Here is a 20,700-nt window from a genome sequence, read left to right as displayed (position 1 = left end):
TTATCTGGCACTGAATATCTTCTCTAGCTATTTAATTGTTAATACATGTTTTTTATTATATCAGTGAATATCACATTTCGAATATTAATACTTTATCATTTATTATTTTAGCAAAATATCTTCTTTAAAAAATTCTCTAATATCCTTATATACATGCAATAGATATACTCATATCTTACTTATTGGGATGAATCTATTTATTCTAGCTGCATGAATTAATTAAACAGTGTCCATAAGTTATCTGGTAGGAGTACTCTACTGATAAAATTATTTGTTGTTATAATATGTTTTTCCATTTCATGATTGAGCCCTTATTGTAATTTTATGACATTTTGGAAGTCATTAGAAACATAATTTGTAGTGCAGCTACAAGTTTAGAGCCCATGAAGTAGTTGGTTCAAAATAGAGATTTTGGTTCTTGAGCTCTTCTGTTTTTCCCATTTATAACATCATTTAAACTAGAGGATATTGAAATATATTTTTCTATTTAAAGGGAAAATATCAACTCGCTACAGAAATAAAAGAAAAAGAGATAGAAGGCTTGAAGGAAACATTAAGAGCATTACAGGTAAAGTAACTTAATATTACTTACAAAGCAATATGGTGAGGTGGGGCAAGATGGTGGTGCAGTGAGGTGTGGAGTTTAGTTTGTCCTTCTGGAGCAGCTAGTAAACAGCCAGGAACTAAATGGAACAACTGTTAGGGGGACATCTGTGACCATACGCACATTGCACATCAGTCTGGAACAGGTGGAACAGCTGAGATCCCACATAGAATCGTACGTCTCCCAAGCCATGGAGGCTGGTGCCTCTAATCCTCTTCTTCTCTAAGGAAAAAGAAATAGACCCTACTAGGAACAAGGAAAGTAGCTCAACCAAGCTCCAGTTATGGAATTAATTAACAAATTCGGACTGCTGAAAACAGGCAGTGAACACAGATAAACCTGAAATAAGAACTAAAGGAATCTGAAGTTTTCACCCTGCTAGAGAGGGGGCAGGGCTGATGGAAAAAAGAAACAACAGAGCTTTTTGAGTTGGATAGTGTAAAATACTAGAAAAGGGCTGGGCTCCAAGAAAAGGGGGCACATAGATTCTGGGGACACAGAGCCATATGCCAACTCCAGCTCTTGATCGGCAAACCTGGGGATCTGGGGTTCAATTCTGAAAAGGCTTTTTTTTTTTTTTTACTTCTTAACATCTCATTAGACAAAACTTTGAGCAGTCTTAGGCTTCAGCATTGCCCCAGGCAAGGGCAGAATTAAGGCTTATATGAGAGACAAAATAACTACTGTGGTGAACAGGACTAATCCCCTAACGAGTGTATTTTCCCCATGAAAAGGGGAATGGACCCAGGTCAAATGTCTGCCCTCCTTCAGGGAAGAGAGTAAAAATGACCTCCAGAATAAACTAATAAAGGATATCAAATGCTTAGATACCATGAAAAAATAATGAGTCTTACCAGGAAAATTGAAGAAATGGCCCAGTGAAAGGAATAAGTCAACATTTCAAATGAGATACAGGAATTGTAAAACTAATTCAGGATGTTCGAACAGACATGCAAAATCATATAAAAAATCAAATAAAAAAGTTAAAGGAAGATATGGCAAAAGAGATGAGGGATATAAAGGAGACATTGGGTGAACATAAAAAAGAGCTCCAAAATTTGAAAAAACAAATGGCAGACCTTATGGGAATGAAAGGCACAATAGAAGAGTTGGAAAAAAACAGTGGTGACCTACAATAGCAGATATGAACAGGCAGAAGAAAGGATTAGTGAACTAATCCATTCTCAAGGATAGATCATATTCTGAAATCCTATTCACAAAAGAACAGATGGGAAAAAAGGGAAAAATATGAGCAGAGGGCCAGAAAATTGACACACAAAAAATTCTCAGGGAACTACATGACAACATGAAGCACATGAATATATGTACTATGGATGTCCCAGAAAGAGAAGAGAAGGGCTCTTCCCCCTTATCCGCCGGCTCTCCCGCCGCCATCTAGCCCTCCTCTTCCTCTGTCTCTGCCGGCGGCGCTCCCACCACCATCTTGCCCTTCTCTTTCCCCTTCTGCTCCGGCGGAGCTTCATCCGCCATCTTATCCTTCCCTTTCTCCTCCTACTCCAGCGGCTCTCCAACCACCACTGTGCCCTCTTCCGCCTTCACCGGCTCCTCCACCACCGTCCTCGACAGCCTTGCCATCCTCACCTTTCCTCCTCCAGAACAGCTACTAGGGGAGTAGAAACGATACAGAATAGCTCCCAGAGCCACGACAGAGATAAAAAAGACAGCGTAGAAGTGCCTCCGCGCCGGCCGCGAAAGAGGGTGGGCGGGCGCACCTCTTCCTTAGCGGTCATTGTTCCCCCTCCTGCGTTCCTCCCAGGGCCAAGGAGGGAGCCTCCAAGAGTGTTTCTTGAAGCAGAGGTCCAGCTGGTGGGTACCTTTTAGGCTATTCAAGATCAAGATGAATACAAATGCAAAGGAGAATTTATCTGTAGATGCTCAAGCTCTTGAGGTGTGGGAAGGGCTTCCGACAGTGCAATGGGAAGCAGAAAATCACCTCCAAAGACAAGAATCCAAACTGAAACTCAGTAATCTGCTAGCAAGGGAAATATTCCGAAGGGGCTTTTGGCACCTCTGCTACCAGGAGACCAATGGGCCAAGGGAGGCGCTTACCCGACTCCAGGAACTTTGCTGTCAGTGGTTAAGGCCAAACGTGAGCACAAAGGAACAGATTTTGGAGTTGCTGGTGCTGGAGCAGTTCCTGACCATCCTGCCTGAGGAGCTCCAGGGCTGGGTGAGGGAGCATTGTCCAGAGACTAGGGAAGAGGCTGTCACTCTGCTGGAGGATTTGGAGAGAGAACTTGAAGAACCCCAACCTGAGATGGTAGCCCATAGACATGGACAAGAAATCCTCTCTAAAGAGACAGTGCCTCTAAGAGAGCAGACATCACTGAGCCTTCGGTCCCAGTCCAAGCCCCAGTGTACGTATGGCCCTGCTCAGGAGCCCCACCCTATTGGAAAGACAGACACACTTCTGTTTTCCAAACTTGTTGTGATTTCCCAGCTGAAAGGTAGAAGAGAACCATGGTCTAAGAACAGAGGAGTTCTAAGAAGTACCTATGCAGATTATAAGCACCTGGTGCTTCTGTGCATCTCCTAACTGTCCTGTCGGCTCAGGGAACAAGTGACATTTACGTAGTCTCCTTCTGTCTCAGATGGAGTAATCGAGACTGAGAACAGAGACTTGGTGCTAAGGAAAGACTATCCTAAGACAGTGGAACCACCTGCCAATATGTGTGTCTTGGACAGAACTTGGAGACACCACATCGGGGCCCTCGACATAAAGAAGTTGGTGAACATAAGGGTCAGAAAGAGAGGCAGTGGGGAAACTCAGGAGGAGAGGGACAACACAAATGTGATGAATGCGGGAAGAGCTTTTCTCAGAGCTCAGGTCTCATTCAACATCAAAGAATTCATACAGGAGAAAGACCCTATGAATGTAATGAGTGTGGGAAAACCTTTAGTAGGAGTTCATGTCTTTTTAATCATCGAGGAATCCACAATATACAAAAACGGTACCACTGTAAGGAGTGTGGGAAGGGCTTCAGTCAGAATGCAGGTCTTATACAGCATCAGAGAATCCACAAGGGAGAGAAGCCCTGTCAGTGCAGCAAGTGCAATAAGAGCTACTGTCAGCGTTCATTTTTCATCGAGCATCAGAGAAGCCACACGGGGGAGCGACCCCGCCAGTGCAGTGAATGTGGAAAAAGCTTCAGTCACCACTGCAACTTCATTCGTCATAAGAAGATCCATGTGGTGGCTGAACTGCTCTAACTCTTGCCATGAGAAGGTTTCTGAGATCACTGGCCAAGTTGTGTGGGTAGGGTAAGAGGAGGAAATGCTCTTTCTTCCTGTCTTCATTAAATGTGTGTTCTGGTTTGCTAGCTGCCAGAATGTAACACACCGGAGAGAGACTGGCTTTTAATAAAAGGGGGATTTATTTCATTAGTTCTTCAGAGGAAAGGCAGCTGACTTTCATCTGAGGTTCTTTCTTGCATGGGAGGGCACAGGGCAATCTCTGCTGGCCTTCTCTCCCAGCCTCTGGGTTCTAATAACTTTCCCCGCGGTAATTCCTTTCTGCATCTCCAAGGGCCTGGGCTGAGCTGCGAGTGCTGAGATGGGGTATGCTGAGCTGCTTGGGCTGTGCTGCATTGCGCGCTCTCATTTAAGCACCAGCCAATTAAGTCAAACGTCATTCATTGCAGCAGGTACGCCTCCTAGCAGACTGCAGGTGTGATCAGCAACAGATGGGGTTCACGTACCATTGGCTCATGTCCACAGCAACAGAACTAGGCAACTTCACCTGGCCAAGTTGACAACTGAATCTAACTACCACAATGTGTTTTGGAACAAACCATTGACCTGTAACCCAGGGATGTTTTAAGAGGAAGCTTGAGAATTTTTAAGCTGCTACTTCCCCTTATGGTCATTTATCCTGCCCCTGTTCTTAGTATCCCATCCCCCTTATTTTTTTCTCTTTGAGATGGCTGCGAAAACCTCCCAGTAATGTAGTAAATGGTGCTGCTATACCCAGAAAAAAAAAAAAAAAAAAAAAGACAGCGTACCCCATCCTGGAAGGGCTGACGGGCTGGGAGAACCAGCTCTGGTGAGATCGCTGAGGGACGTGGGCTTCCCCGGGCGGGGTGGCAAGCGGCCGGAGTCCCTCCCCTCCTCCTTCCCAGGCCAGCTGGCGGGATTTGGCAGGTGGTCCCCTCAAGCCGTGGCGGCTGGCGCCCCCACCAGGCATGGCCCCCCGTACCAACTGAGAGAATTGGATTGGAAATCCCCAGGCCGCGGAGAGCGGTGACCGGGGAGGTCCCTTCCAAACACGTGACTCCCTGGTCCTGCTGGGAACGGTGCACCCTCCCGGGCCGCGGTGGCTGGTGCCCTCCCGCCACGCTTGGTGCCCCAGGCCGACGAGGAAATTCGGACGGGCGCTCTCCCGGGCTGCGGCGGGCAGCGACCCTCCCCGCGTTTGGACCCCCGGGCCGGGTGGCACTCTTCCAAGCCGCTTCGGCTGGCGAACCTCCCCCACAGTGAGAGTTATCCAAAGTTAAAGGACCCACAGCACCTTTTACTGGTGGGACCCGCAGACAAACATGTGCCACGAGCACCACCTACTGGGCAGGATAAGAAAAACAGAACCCAGAGATTTCACAGAAAAATCTTTCAACCTGTTGGGTCCAACACCCAGGGAAATCTGACTAAATGCCCAGACGCCAGCAGAAGATAACGGATCACGCTCAGAAAATTGAAAATATGGCCCAGTCAAAGGAACAAACCAATAGTTCAAATGAGATACAGGAGCTGAGACAACTAATGCTGAATATACGAACAGAAACGGAAAACCTCTTCAAAAACGAAATCGATAAATTGAGGGAGGACATGAAGAAGACATGGGCTGAACAAAAAGAAGAAATAGAAAAACTGAAAAAACAAATCACACAACTTATGGAAGTGAAGGATAAAGTAGAAAAGTTGGAAAAAACAATGGATACCTACAATGATAGATTTAAAGAGACAGAAGCTAGAATTAGTGATTTGGAGGATGGCACATCTGAATTCCAAAAAGAAACAGAAACTATCGGGAAAGGAATGGAAAAATTGGAACAGGGGATCAGGGAACTGAAGGACAATATGAAGCGCACAAATATACGTGTTGTGGGTGTCCCAGAAGGAGAAGAGAAGGGAAAAGGAGGAGAAAAACTAATGGAAGAAATTTTCACTGAAAATTTCCCAACTCTTATGAAAGACCTAAAATTACAGATCCAAGAAGTGCAGCGCACCCCAAAGAGATTAGAACCAAATAGGCGTTCTCCAAGACACTTACTAGTTAGAATGTCAGAGGTCAAAGAGAAAGAGAGGATCTTGAAAGCAGCAAGAGAAAAACAATCCATCACATACAAGGGAAACCCAATAAGACTATGTGTAGATTTCTCAGCAGAAACCATGGAAGCTAGAAGACAGTGGGATGATATATTTAAATTACTAAAAGAGAAAAACTGCCAACCAAGACTCCTATATCCAGCAAAACTGTCCTTCAAAAATGAGGGAGGGAGAAATTAAAACATTCTCAGATAAAAAGTCACTGAGAGAATTTGTGACCAAGAGACCAGCTCTGCAAGAAATACTAAAGGGAGCACTAGAGTCAGAACCGAAAAGACAGAAGAGAGAGGTATGGAGAAGAGTGTAGAAAGAAGGAAAGTTAGATATGATATATATAATACAAAAGGCAAAATGGTAGAGGAAAATATTGTCCAAACAGTAATAACACTAAATGTTAATGGACTGAATTCCCCAATCAAAAGACATAGACTGACAGAATGGATTAAAAAACAGGATCCTTCTATATGCTGTCTACAGGAAACACATCTTAGACCCAAAGATAAACATAGGTTGAAAGTGAAAGGTTGGGAAAAGATATTTCATGCAAATAACAACCAGAAAAGAGCAGGAGTGGCTATACTAATATCCAACAAGTTAGACTTCAAATGTAAAACAGTTAAAACAGACAAAGAAGGACACTATATACTAATAAAAGGAACAATTAAACAAGAAGACATAACAATCATAAATATTTACGCACCGAACCAGAATGCCCCAAAATACATGAGGAATACACTGCAAACACTGAAAAGGGAAATAGACACATATACCATAATAGTTGGAGACTTCAATTCACCACTCTCATCAATGGACAGAACATCTAGACAGAGGATCAATAAAGAAATAGAGAATCTGAATGTTACTATAAATGAGCTAGACTTAACAGACATTTATAGGACATTACATCCCACAACAGCAGGATACACCTTTTTCTCAAGTGCTCATGGATCATTCTCAAAGATAGACCATATGCTGGGTCACAAAGCAAGTATTAACAAATTTTAAAAGATTGAAATCATACACAACACTTTCTCGTATCATAAAGGAATGAAGTTGGAAATCAATAATAGGCGGAGTGCCAGAAAATTCACAAATACGTGGAGGCTCAACAACCCACTCTTAAACAACGAGTGGGTCAAAGAAGAAATTGTAAGAGAAATTAGTAAATACCTCGAGGTGAATGAAAATGAAAACACAACATATCAAAACTTACGGGATGCAGCAAAGGCAGTGCTAAGAGGGAAATTTATTGCCCTAAATGCCTATATCAGAAAAGAAGAAAAGGCAAAAATGCAGGAATTAACTGTTCACTTGGAAGAACTGGAGAAAGAACAGCAAACCAATCCCAAAGCAAGCAAAAGGAAAGAAATAACAAAGATTAGAGCAGAAATAAATGAAATTGAAAACAATAGAGAAAATCAATAAGACCAGAAGTTGGTTCTATGAGAAAATCAATAAGATTGATGGGCCCTTAGCAAGATTGACAAAAAGAAGAAGAGAGAGGATGCAAATAAATAAGATCAGAAATGGAAGAGGAGACATAACTACTGACCTCACAGAAATAAAGGAGGTAATAACAGGATACTATGAACAACTTTACGCTAATAAATACAACAATTTAGATGAAATGGACGGGTTCCTGGAAAGACATGAACAACCAGCTTTGACTCAAGAAGAAATAGATGACCTCAACAAACCAATCACAAGTAAAGAAATTGAATCAGTCATTCAAAAGCTTCCTAAAAAGAAAAGTCCAGGACCAGACGGCTTCACATGTGAATTCTATCAAACATTCCAGAAAGAATTAGTACCAACTCTCCTCAAACTCTTCAAAAAAATCGAAGTGGAGGGAAAACTACCTAATTCATTCTATGAAGCCAACATCATCCTCATACCAAAACCAGGCAAAGATATTACAAAAATAGAAAACTACAGACCAATCTCTCTAATGAATATAGATGCAAAAATCCTCAATAAAATTCTAGCAAATCATATCCAACAACACATTAAAAGAATTATACATCATGACCAAGTAGGATTCATCCCAGGTATGCAAGGATGGTTCAACATAAGAAAATCAATTAATGTAATACACCATATCAACAAATCAAAGCAGAAAAATCACATGATCATCTCAATTGATGCAGAGAAGGCATTTGACAAGATTCAACATCCTTTCCTGTTGAAAACACTTAAAAGATAGGAATACAAGGGAACTTCCTTAAAATGATAGAGGGAATATATGAAAAACCCACAGCTAATATCATCCTCAATGGGGAAAAATTGAAAACTTTCCCCCTAAGATCAGGAACAAGACAAGGATGTCCACTATCACCACTATTATTCAACATTGTGTTGGAGGTTCTAGCCAGAGCAATTAGACAAGAAAAAGAAATACAAGGCATCAAAGTTGGAAAGGAAGAATTAAAACTATCACTGTTTGCAGACGATATGATACTATACGTTGAAAACCCGGAAAAATCCACAACAAAACTACTAGAGCTAATAAATGAGTACAGCAAAGTAGCAGGTTACAAGATCAACATTCAAAAATCTGTAGCATTTTATACACTAGTAATGAACAAGCTGAGGGGGAAATCAAGAAAGGAATGCCATTTACAATTGCAACTAAAAGAATAAAATACCTAGGAATAAATTTAACTAATAAGACAAAAAACCTATACAAAGAAAACTACAAAAAACTGTTAAAAGAAATCACAGAAGACCTAAATAGATGGAAGGGCATACTGTGTTCATGGATTGGAAGACTAAATATAGTTAAGATGTCTATCCTACCTAAATTGATTTACAGATTCAATGCAATACCAATCAAAATCCCAACAACTTATTTTTCAGAAATAGAAAAACCAATAAGCAAATTTATCTGGAAGGGCATGGTGCCCCGAATTGCTAAAAACATCTTGAGGAAAAAAAACAAAGCTGGAGGTCTTGCGCTGCCTGACTTTAAGGTATATTATGAAGCCACAGTGGTCAAAACAGCATGGTAGTGGCATAAAGATAGATATATCGACCAATGGAATAGAATAGAGTGCTCAGATATAGACCCTCTCATCTATGGACATTTGATCTTTGATAAGGCAGTCAAGCCAACTCACCTGGGACAGACAGTCTCTTCAATAAATGTTGCCTAGAGAACTGGATATCCATATGCAAAAGAATGAAAGAAGACCCATATCTCACACCCTATACAAAAGTTAACTCAAAATGGATCAAAGATCTAAACATTAGGTCTAGGACCATAAAACAGTTAGAGGAAAATGTTGGGAGATATCTTATGAAACTTACAATTGGAGGCGGTTTTATGGACCTTCAACCTAAAGCAAGAGCACTGAAGAAGGAAATAAATAAATGGGAGCTCCTCAAAATTAAACACTTTTGTGCATCAAAGAACTTCATCAAGAAAGTAGAAAGACAGCCTACACAATGGGAGACAATATTTGGAAATGACATATCAGATAAAGGTCTAGTGTCCAGAATTTATAAAGAGATTGTTCAACTCAACAACAAAAAGACAGCCAACCCAATTACAAAATGGGAAAAAGACTTGAACAGACACCTACCAGAAGAGGAAATATGGATGGCCAAGAGGCACATGAAGAGATGCTCAATGTCCCTGGCCATTAGAGAAATGCAAATCAAAACCACAATGAGATATCATCTCACACCCATCAGAATGGCCATTATCAACAAAACAGAAAATGACAAGTGCTGGAGAGGATGCGGAGAAAGAGGCACACTTATCCACTGTTGGTGGGAATGTCAAAGGGTGCAACCACTGTGGAAGGCAGTTTGGCGGTTCCTCAAAAAGCTGAATATAGAATTGCCATATGACCCAGCAATACCATTGCTGGGTATCTACTCAAAGGACTTAAGGGCAAAGACACAAACGGACATTTGCACACCAATGTTTATAGCAGCGTTATTTACAATTGCAAAGAGATGGAAACAGCCAAAATGTCCATCAACAGAAGAGTGGCTAAACAAACTGTGATATATACATACAATGGAATATTATGCAGCTTTAAGACAGGATAAACTTATGAAGCATGTAATAACATGGATGGACCTAGAGAACATTATGCTGAGTGAGTCTAGCCAAAAACTAAAGGACAAATACTGTATGGTCCCACTGATGTGAACGGACATTCGAGAATAAACTTGGAATATGTCATTGGTAACAGAGTCCAGCAGGAGGTAGAAATAGGGTAAGATAATGTGTAATTGGAGCTGAAGGGATACCGACTGTGCAACAGAACTAGATACAAAAACTCAAAAATGGACAGCACAATAATACCTAATTGTAAAGTAATCATGTTAAAACACTGAATGAAGCTGCATCTGAGCTATAGGTTTTTTTTTTTTTACTATTATTATTACTTTTATTTTTTTCTCTATATTAACATTCTATATCTTTTTCTGTTGCGTTGCTAGTTCTTCTAAACCGATGCAAATGTACTAAGAAACGATCATCATGCATCTATGTGATGATGTTAAGAATTACTGATTGCATATGTAGAATGGTATGATTTCTAAATGTTGGGTTAATTTCTTTTTTTCCGTTAATTAATAAAAAAAAAAAAAGAGAAGAGAAGGGAAAAGGAACAGAAAGATTCTTGGAGGAAATAATCACTGAAAATTTCCATCCCTTATGAAAGACTTAAAATTACAAATCCAAGAAGTGCAGTATATCTCCAACAGAATAGACCCAAATGTATGTACTCTAAGACACTTACTAATCAGATTATCAAAGACGGAGAATTCTAAAGCAGCAAGGTAAAAGCAATCCATCATATTCAAGGGAAGCTCAGTAAAGCTGTGTGCAGATTTCTCAGGAGAAACCATGGAGGCAAGATGGAAACCATTGTATGGTATATTAAGATTCTGAAAGAGAAAAACTGCCAACCAAGAATTCCATACCCAGCAAAACTGTCCTTCAAAATACAAGGAGGAGTTCAAAATATTTCAGATAAACAGTCACTGGGGGAGCTTGTGACTAAGATACTGGATCTACTAGAAATACTAAAGGAAACACTACGAAGCAGATAGGAAAAGACTAAAGAGTGTGCTCTGAAGGAGAATGTAGAAATGAAGAATATCAGTAAAGGTAAAAAGAGAAAAATAATTAGATATGACATATAAAATCCAAAAAATGAAATAATAGAATAAAGTACTGCTTTTATAGTTATAACATTAAATGTTAATGGATTAAACTCCACAATAAAAAGACATAAACTGGCAGAATTTTTTAAAACAAGACCCATCGATATGCTGTCTACAAGAAACTCACTTTAGAACCAAGGGAAAACACAGATTGAAAATAAAACGTTGGAAAAAGACATTTTATGCAAACAACAGCCAGTAAAGAACAGGGATAGCTTTTCTAATATCTGACAAATTAGACTCCAAATGTAAAACAATTAAAAGAGACTAAGAAGGATATTATGTATTAATAAAAGGAGCAATTCATCAAGAAGACATGACAATAATAAATACTTATGCACTGAGCCACAGTGCCCTAAAATGCATGAGGCTAACACTGACAACACAAAGGGAGAAGTAGACACCTCTACAGTAATAGTTGGAGACTTCAATTCACTGCTCTCCTCAATGGAAAGATCATCTAGACAGAAGATCAGTAAGGAAACAGAGATGTTGGAGAACATGATAAATGAACTAGACTTAACAGACATACAGAGCATTATACCCCACAACAGCAGCATACAGATTTTTCTCAAGTGCTCATGAAACATTATCAAGGATAGATCATATTCTGGGTCACAAAGCAAGTCTCAATAAATTTAAAAAGATTGAAATTATGCAAAACACTTTCTCAGATCATAATGAATGAAGGTGGAAAACAATAACAGGCAGAGGGCCAGAAAATTCACAAATATTTGGAGGCTGAACAATATACTCTTTTTTTTTTCAGTATCTATTTATTTTTATAAATCATTTGAGGGTAAGTTCTACAAATCCTGTACTTTATCGAGCATATATTTCTTAAGAACAAAGATTCTTATACACAGCCATAGTACATAACAGAGTTATCAAGTTCAGGAAATTTAACAATTTAACATTGATACAATATTGTCTTAGAGCCGTTTTTCCCCCACTGTGCAGTTAACTATTTTTCTTTTGAAAATAATTGATGAGGATTTTTACTTCTTTGATTTTATACTTCAATTTCTTTTACCTTAAACTGAAAATCTTGGTTCCCTATATTAATATATTTTTCAACATATATAAATTAGTTCCGGTTTTTTTTTTTTTTTTTTGGCTTTTAAAAGGGAAATTTAATAGGTTGCTAGTTTACAGTTCTAAGGCTGAGAAAATATCCCAATTAAAACAAGTCTATAGAACTGTCCAATCTAAGGCATCCAGGGAAAGATACCTTGGTTCAGGAAGGCCAATGAAGTTCAGGGTTTCTCTCTCAAGTGAGAAGGTACATGGTAAACATAATCAGGGCTTCTCTCTCAGCCAGCAGGGCACATGGTGAACATGGTGTCATCTGCTAGCTTTCCTCTCCTGGCTTCCTTTCACGAAACTCCGCTGGAGGTGTTTTCCTCCTTCATCTCCAAAGGTCGCTAGCTGATGGACTCTGTTTCTCATGGCTGTATCGTTCCACTCTCTCTCTCTCTGAATTGCTTTTTCTCCAAAATGTTTCCTCTTTTATAGAACTTCAGAAATTAATCAAGACCCACCCAAATGAGTGGAGACACGCCTCCAGCTAAACCAGTTTAACAACCACTCTTTTTTTTTTTTGCAGCTTCATTCAGTGTTTTAACATGATTACTTTACAATTAGGTATTATTGTGCTGTCCATTTTTGAGTTTTTGTATCTAGTCCTGTTGCACAGTCTGTATCCCTTCAGCTCCAATTACCCATTATCTTACCCTGTTTCTAACTCCTGCTGGACTCTGTTACCAATGACATATTCCAAGTTTATTCTCGAATGTCCGTTCACATCAGTGGGACCATACAGTATTTGTCCTTTAGTTTTTGGCTGGACTCACTCAGCATAATGTTCTCTAGGTCCATCCATGTTATTACATGCTTCATAAGTTTATCCTGTCTTAAAGCTGCATAATATTCCATTGTATGTATATACCACAGTTTGTTTAGCCATGAACAATATACTCTTAAACAACAAGTGGGTCAAGGAAGAAATTACAAGAGGAGTCAGTAACTATCTTGAGACAAATGAAAATGAAAACAGAACATAACAAAACTAAGGGGATGTAGCAAAGGTGGTGCTGAGAGGGAAATTTATTGCCCTACATGCCTGTATTAAAAAAGAAGAAAGCAAAAATCAAGAAATTAACTGTTCACCTGGAATAACTAGAGCAAGAACAGCAAACTAACCCCAAAGCAAACAGAAGGAAAGAGATAACAAAGATTGGAGCAGAAATAATTGAAATTGAGAGTATGAAAGCGATAGAAAGAATCAACAAAACAAGAAGGTGGTTCCTTGAAAATATCAATAAAATTGATGGACCCTTAGCTAGGCTGACAAATAAGAAAGAGAAAGAGAGAGGATACAAATAAAATCAGAAGTGGGAGAGAGAACATAACCACTGGCCCTGTAGAAATAAAAGAGGTAATGAACAGATACTATGAGCAACAATATTAATTAAGCAACGTAAATGATATGGGCAACTTCCTAGAAAAGCATGAACAACCAACATTGAATCAAGAAATAGAGGACCTCAACAAACCAAGTCACAAGTAAGGAGGTTGAATCAGTCATCAAGAAGCTCCCCAAAAAGAAAAGTCCAGGACCAGATGGCTTCACATGTGAATTCTACAATGTTCAAGAAAGAATTAGTACCAGTCCTGCCCAAACTGTTTCACAAAATTGAAGAGGAGGGAAAGCTACCTAATTCGTTCTGTGAAGCCAATATCACCCTAATGCAAAGCCAGACAAAGATACTACAAGAAAAGAAAATTACAGACTAATCTCTTTAATGAATATCGATGCAAAAATCCTCAACGAAAACTTACATAGCGAATCCAGCAGCACATTAAGAGCTATACACCATGGCCAACAGATTTATTCTAGGTATGCCAGCTCATTCAACACAAGAAAATCAGTGTAATACACCACATCAATAAATCAGAGTGGAAAAAGTGCATAATCATCATAATTGATGCAGAAAAGGCATTTGACAAAATTCAGCATCCATTCTATTATTTTAACTTACCGTAGTAACTAAGAGAAGAATTTAAAATAGTGAAATCATTAAAACTTAGATAAGAGAATTGGGAGTAGTATAAGTAGATTAAATTCTCATTTTTTTCATGGGAAATCGATCTTGCCTAAAGTTGAGAAATAATGAAATAGCAATATAATATTATTTAGGGTTGTGAAAGTAACCAGAAGAAGTGAAAACAGAAATGGTTACAGTGGGCTGTTTTGGATTACGATGGGTTGTCTGGGAGTGATAAGGAGTGGAGCCAGGAAATATTGATTTTCATTTTGAATCCTTCCAAATTATTTTTTTCAAGTCCATTTAATACTTTCACTAACATTTTTAGGGGGCTTAGGTTAAATAAATTACAAAAATAAAACCTAGTAGATGAAGATAAAATGAAATTAATTTAGGTGATCCTTAAATTTCATAGCTGTAAAGTTTAGTGATTCTTACCATACTGTGCTGGTTTGAAACTGTTATGTATATCAGAAAAGCCATGTTCCTTTAATCGTATCTTTGGGGTAGACCTATTATTTGGTGGGTCCTTTTGATTAGGGTTTTTCCATGGGGATGTGACCCACCCAGTTGTGGGTAGGACCTCTTGATTAAGTTGTTTCCATGGAGATATGACCTACCCAGTTCAAGGTGGGTCTTAATCCTTTGACTAGAGCCCTATATGAAGAGAATAAAAGGCAGAAAACAGAGAGAGAGATCTCAGAACTGACACAGAGAGCAGAAAGATGAAACCAAAACACAGATGTTTGAAGATGCTAAGCTAAGAGCTGAAACCCAGAGTTTGCCCGGAGAAGCTAAGTAAGGACCCACAGATGCCTAAAGAGAAATCATTGGAATCAGAAGCTGAAGGCAATGAAAGTGACACCAGCCACGTGCCTTCCCAGCTGACAGAAATATCCAAACTGCTGGTGACCTTTCTTCAGAGGCAAGGTATTTTTTTCTAGATGCCTTAGTTTGGACATTTTTAAATGCAGTTTTATTGATATATATAATAAGGTTCACATACCATATAATCATCTGAAGTATATAGTTCAGTGTCATCATTTAGCTGTGCATTCATCATGACAGTAGATTTTTGCACATTTTCATTGCTCCAAAAAAATAAAAGTAAAAAAGAACCCCCAAAACATTCCATACATCCCCAGCCCCCTATTATTTATTTATTTTTTCTCTTTATTTTCCTACTCATCTGTCAATACATTGTATAAAAGGAGTATCAATCACAAGGTTTTCACAATTGCATGCTCACACCTTAAAGCTGTATAGTTGTATAATCATCTTCAAGATTCAAGACTATTGGTTCTCAGTTCAACAGTATCAGGCATTTCCCTGTAGCTACTTAAATACATCAAAAACTGAAAAGGGATATCTATACACTACAGAACAACCCCCAGGATAACTTCTCCACTCTGTTTGAAATCTCTCAGCAACTGAAACTTTGTTTCGTTTTTCTTTCCCCTTTTGGTCAAGAAGGCTTTCTCCCACATGGGGTGGGGGTGGGGGGCAGTGAGTTCACTTGCAGAGTTGGCTTAGAGAGAGAGGACACATCTGAGCAACAAAAGAGGTTCTCTGGGGGTGACTCTTAGGCATAATCATAGTAGGCTTAGCTTCTACTTTGCAGGAATAAGTTTCATAAGGGCAAGCTCCAAGATCAAGGGCCTGGTCCATCAATTTGGCATTCCTTAGTGCTTGGGAGATCATCAGGTCTTCCCTAGGTGGGGAAGTTTAATATTACCACCTTTTTTCCCCAGTCCCTTAAGGGCACTTGGCAAATACTTTTTATCTTCTACTCAGATCACTCTGGGATGTGTCAGGACATCACACTAACCTGTACAAACCAACAAGATCTCACTCCCTATTCAAGGTTCCATGTAATTATGGTATTCAAATAAACTATTCATGTAAATATGAATATGGTATTCATACAAGTTAAATCAGATATTATGCTACAGAAAATATAAAATTTGTACCAAATAAACATCTCTTCATTTGGTCTCACCCAGAAGTTAAAGTTTTAATACATATTCAGTATCATCCTCTACCCTGTATTCTGATTTACCTTCCTCCTAACCAGATCAACTTCATCTCTAATTGAAGTCTGATTACTTTTTCAGTATTTTTAACAGTTGCTTTATGGGTTAATGCTGATTTTCATAGCTACAGAACTCTGAGTCTCAAGTGTCACACAGATACCCAAAGTTCCAGAGAATGACCAGATTATACACAAAGAGCTCTGCATCTCAGAATTTAGAACTAATGTTACCACTCTGGAATAGATGTGACTGCTGTAAAATCTTACAAGCTAGGAATCTTTACAGTAGTTCTTCTCATCATAACCTGTGCTGTCAAATTCAGTTCTCAGAGTTTGCACATTATAGTTAGTCCATATTAGTGAGGCATTGTAATATTTGTCTTTTCATTTCTGGCTTATTTCACCCCACATACTGTCCTCAAGTTTCATTCACATAGTTGCGTGCCTCACAATATCATTCCTTCATTGTTTGTATATACTACAGTTCCCTCTTCTGTTCCTCAGTCAGTGTACCCTTAGGCCATCCATTGGGAATCTTGAACATTGCTGCCATAAACATAGGGTGCAAATGAATTGGACATTTTTATGGCTTTAGAACTGTAAACTTGTAACTTAATAAATCCCTTTTATAAAAACCAATTCATTTCAGGTATATTGCATTACTGCAGCTTTAGTAAACCAAAATACATACCTTACTTAGATATTGAGTTTTAAATGATAAGTATGTAAACTTTCTTCCTAATGATTTGGAGAAGTTTCAAAATTGTTCTTGTAAAAGAAAACAGATATTACCGTTGAGACTGTTTTAAATAACCTTCTAACATGTTTTCTGATAGTGTCATGAACTGGGCATAACGCTTATCTTTAGTTTTGCCTGTTTATTATTACCTGCTAAACATTTGGAAACTATTGCTTTTTTCCCACAACAAAGTAAAAAAAACGTGTTAATTTTTGTATTTTGTTCTTTTAACATTCCTTCTTAAATTATTTCATTTGTTGTCATTTATACATTTTTAATTACCTAGATAATGTAGAGAGGTTTTCAAAGTGAAAGAAATTCCTTCATGTGGCTGACCTTCTGTATAAGAGCTGTAAGGATTTTTTTGCTTTGTTCAACCCATGACATAGTACAGGTAATGTATAGGGAACCTCATGGTCTGCAGAACATCATACATGAATAGTGTGGAGTAGTAAAGGTTTTTGAGATTTTTTTTCCCCCAAAGTTAAAGAAATTTAAGGTTCTTGCTCAGTTAAGGATATAGTATAAATTCCCTAGGCAAGGGATGTTCACAGCCTCTTAACCAGCAACCTCCCTTTCTACTTTACTTCTCTAGTTACTTCCATCTTTTCTTCCCTTTTTCCTTTCAGAAGGTCATACCTATCCTGTGCTAGCTACTAGGAATAAGAAATAAGACAGTGCCATTTCTTTAACAACACATAGCTTAGTGATTCCACTTTTTTAATTCCAAACAAAACAAATAGAAACAAAAACCGCTGAACACACACACACAAACTATGTGCCAAGATGGTTAACTAAAGATATTTTGTTTGTTGTCCTAATAATTTTAACAAACTGTTTCTGCTTTTAATGATTTATTACATGATTCTTTGGGTCAGATATCTTGTCTTCCCTAGACATAATTTTGCTTTAGGTAAAATGAGAAAATTGAACTGTATCAGCATTTCCCAAAAAGACCATTTTGTGAAGCAATTACATATCCACATTTTCTACTCTCGATATCAGGAGTAGGATGTGAGGAGAGGGTTTCATTCACCCTCTGAGAAAAGGTAAATATAAGAGAGAGAGAGGGTCAGTAGACGGTGTTAAAACTGAATAGTGTGTAATGGTCTAGCTGGCTGTCTTAGTGTTCTAGGACTTCTGTAATAAAGTCCCAAAAGCTGGATGGCAAAGTATGCAAACCGGATGGCTTAAAACAACAGAAATTTATCATCTCATCATTCTGGAGGACAGAAGTTGTAAATCTGTAGGGGAAAATCTTTCCTTGCCTCTTCCCTAGCTTCTTGTGGTTTGCTGGTTGTCCTTGAGCTTCAGTCTCTGCCTCAGTCATCAGGTGGTGCTCTCTCTTCTGTCTGTTTGTGTCCAATTCTCCCCTCTTATTGAGACATTAGTTATCAGTTATTGGAGTGGGGCCCACCCTAATCCAGTTTTGTCTTATTTTAAGTAATAACATCTGCAGGGGCCCTATTTCCAAGTAAGGTCACCTTCACAGGATCAGGGGTCGGGACTTAAACATCTTTTTGGAGGGACAGAGTTCAGTCCAAAACACTGATCTTCAAGATTTTCAGCTTTTAATTTATTGATTTCATTTGATTTTGAACTGACTGAATTTATATAAGATATTTCTCTTAAAGAACCCATGGCATATGTAATACATAATGTGAGGGTTCAAATATTGAAGCCTAATTTTATTATGTTGTACCTAACCATATGGACAAAAGGAACTAAATTAAGTAATTTCATAGTCTAGAGAAGGAAGTACAAGTGATAACATAGCAAAAATTCCAGTTTTAGGCATGTGAAAAAGTCATTCTTAGTTCTAAAGCTTTCTAATTGGAATTACAATAATCCTTTTCTTACCAAAAGATTTGTCTGTCCCTTTTTTCTGTTTTGTTTTATAAGTTAAAACTTTTATTTTGCAATATGAAAATATTTATTTTCATCCATTCTGGGAAATCTTAGCCATTATCTCTTCAAGTATTACCTCCTTCAATCAAGTCTTTGTCTTTTTTCCTTTGTAGCTCCTAAGTTATCTATTGAAACCCATTCTGTCCTGCATGCCTCTTTACCTTACACACTTGCTTTTACTTTATTTCTTTTGGCTTTCTATATTTTATATCATTTCCTTAGATCTGTCTTCTAGTTCACTAATTCTTCAACTATGTATTTGAATGCATGTGCATTGCTTAACCACTGCAATAAGTGGAGCTGTAGTTAAAAGACCCAATAGAAGGTGATTTGGCCTGGGAGCCGTCACTGTGAGATATCTAAATCAAGGGGATCCTACCATGGAGGACAGAACAGGACTGGCAAATTTGTTCTTTCACTCTCCTACTGTTTTTTATTGTAAATTCCACCCCCCACCCCCCCCCACAATTCGACATTCTTTAAGTTGTTTTCCAGTCTCCATAAACCCCCAGAGTTCCAATAGAGTTGAATCTGCCCTTTTATTTAGCTGTTGCTGAGGGGGGACATTCATGGGGATGTCTTACACATCTGAGATCACTGATTCATAAGTTTTAAATTTGAGCCCCTCTTCACTGGTTGTGTATTTTTTGAGAAAAGTGCATTGTGGAATTCTTTCTACAGAGCTCTTCTGCATTTGCTTCTGTCCTGAGCCTTAGAGATTTCACTGATCCAGGACTGAAGGGTACCTTAATTTATCATCTTAGGATGTGCACACCATGCTTGTGCTACAAGTTTAGGTTTTACTGTTTCTTATGGAAGAATTTTTGTTTTTCCCTCAGGGTTTCAGGCAAGAACAAACTTCTTCTTTGCTTCTTTGAACTGTTTAGCTAAGTTATTTTCTTTTCTGTAATTAATAGCACCTCTGGAGTCCTTTCTTTATACACAGTATGAAGAAAGCTCTCCAGCTCTCTTGGCTCTGTTCCCTAATGGGCAGTAAACCTTAATTTAACCATAAGAGCCTATATCTGGGGGTAGTAGTAGTTCCTGGATTACTGAGGTGTTAGCTCTCAATCTTAAAATTTTAAGTTTGGATTTCCTGTTTTCTTTCCTTTTTTTATTTTGGTATCCTGTTTGATGGGATCACATTTCATGATTTTTCCATGTAAATATCCCATTATCGCAGTGCCATTTGTTGTGTTGTTTGTTCTTTTGTTTGTTTGCTTTGCTTGTTTGTGTTTTGGGAAGTGCATGTACCAGGAATCAAACCCAGGTCTCTTGCATAGCAGGCAAAGAATTTTAACGCTGAACTACCCTTTCACCCCTGATTTGCTATTTTCTTAATGGCATATGGGAATTTACCCTACACGGTTTTTGTTAATGCCAGATTTTCAAGCATTTCATATTAGTTCAGTCCTTATTATTTTTAGAATCACTTAAAATTTGAAACTATCAGAACCTTACAAAGATGTGGGAAGTATAATACAAAAGAATTAATTTTTTTCTGAACAATTTGAGAATAATTTGTCAACCTGATGCCCCATAACCTACCCTAAATACTGTAGTATATATTTTCTACAATTTAGGATATTCAACAAAAATGTAATATAATCAGGAAAATCAGGAAGTTAACATTGATATATAATCCTCAAGCACCATTCAAGTTTATCGGTTGTCCTAATACGGTTTTTTATAGCAAAAGGATCCAGTTTAGAATCCCATGTTGCACTTAGTTATCATATCTGTTTATTCTCAAGTCTGGAACAATTCCCTATTATTTCTTTGATTTTTATGACTTTGAGACTCTTATGAATTATAGGCCATTTATTTTATAGAATGTCCCTCAGTT

General features: G+C 38.4%; 2 protein-coding genes and 1 long non-coding RNA gene across 10 annotated transcripts in view; 2 read left to right on the top strand and 1 right to left on the bottom strand.

Moving 5' to 3' along the window:
* Window positions 1-16,358, bottom strand: part of LOC143644836 (uncharacterized) — a 30,252-nt gene extending 13,894 nt beyond the window's left edge. Inside the window, exons 1-2 of the long non-coding RNA XR_013156898.1 lie at window positions 16,235-16,358; window positions 593-826 (exon numbers count right to left, since the gene is read on the bottom strand). This is a non-coding gene — a long non-coding RNA (uncharacterized LOC143644836). The remainder of the gene's footprint in view (window positions 1-592; window positions 827-16,234) is intronic.
* The window catches only part of CCDC73 (coiled-coil domain containing 73), a 280,686-nt gene that overhangs the window by 144,447 nt on the left and 115,539 nt on the right, over window positions 1-20,700 (top strand). For all 8 annotated transcript variants that reach the window (XM_077114323.1, XM_077114321.1, XM_077114322.1 and 5 more), the window contains one exon: window positions 494-568. In XM_077114323.1, the coding sequence (XP_076970438.1) occupies window positions 494-568 (75 nt within the window). The remainder of the gene's footprint in view (window positions 1-493; window positions 569-20,700) is intronic.
* On the top strand, window positions 2,285-3,985 carry LOC143643729 (zinc finger and SCAN domain-containing protein 9-like). The gene is given in 3 exon segments (XM_077112286.1): window positions 2,285-3,114; window positions 3,217-3,315; window positions 3,318-3,985. Coding segments are annotated over 3 exon segments (1,269 nt in total). The 5' UTR covers window positions 2,285-2,462; the 3' UTR covers window positions 3,836-3,985.

This window comes from Tamandua tetradactyla, chromosome 8, assembly GCF_023851605.1.
Source record: "Tamandua tetradactyla isolate mTamTet1 chromosome 8, mTamTet1.pri, whole genome shotgun sequence".
In the NCBI taxonomy this organism is placed as follows: Eukaryota; Metazoa; Chordata; class Mammalia; order Pilosa; family Myrmecophagidae; genus Tamandua; species Tamandua tetradactyla.
The sequence above is the reverse complement of the archived record's forward strand: the minus strand, read 5'-3'. Positions and strand labels throughout refer to the sequence as shown.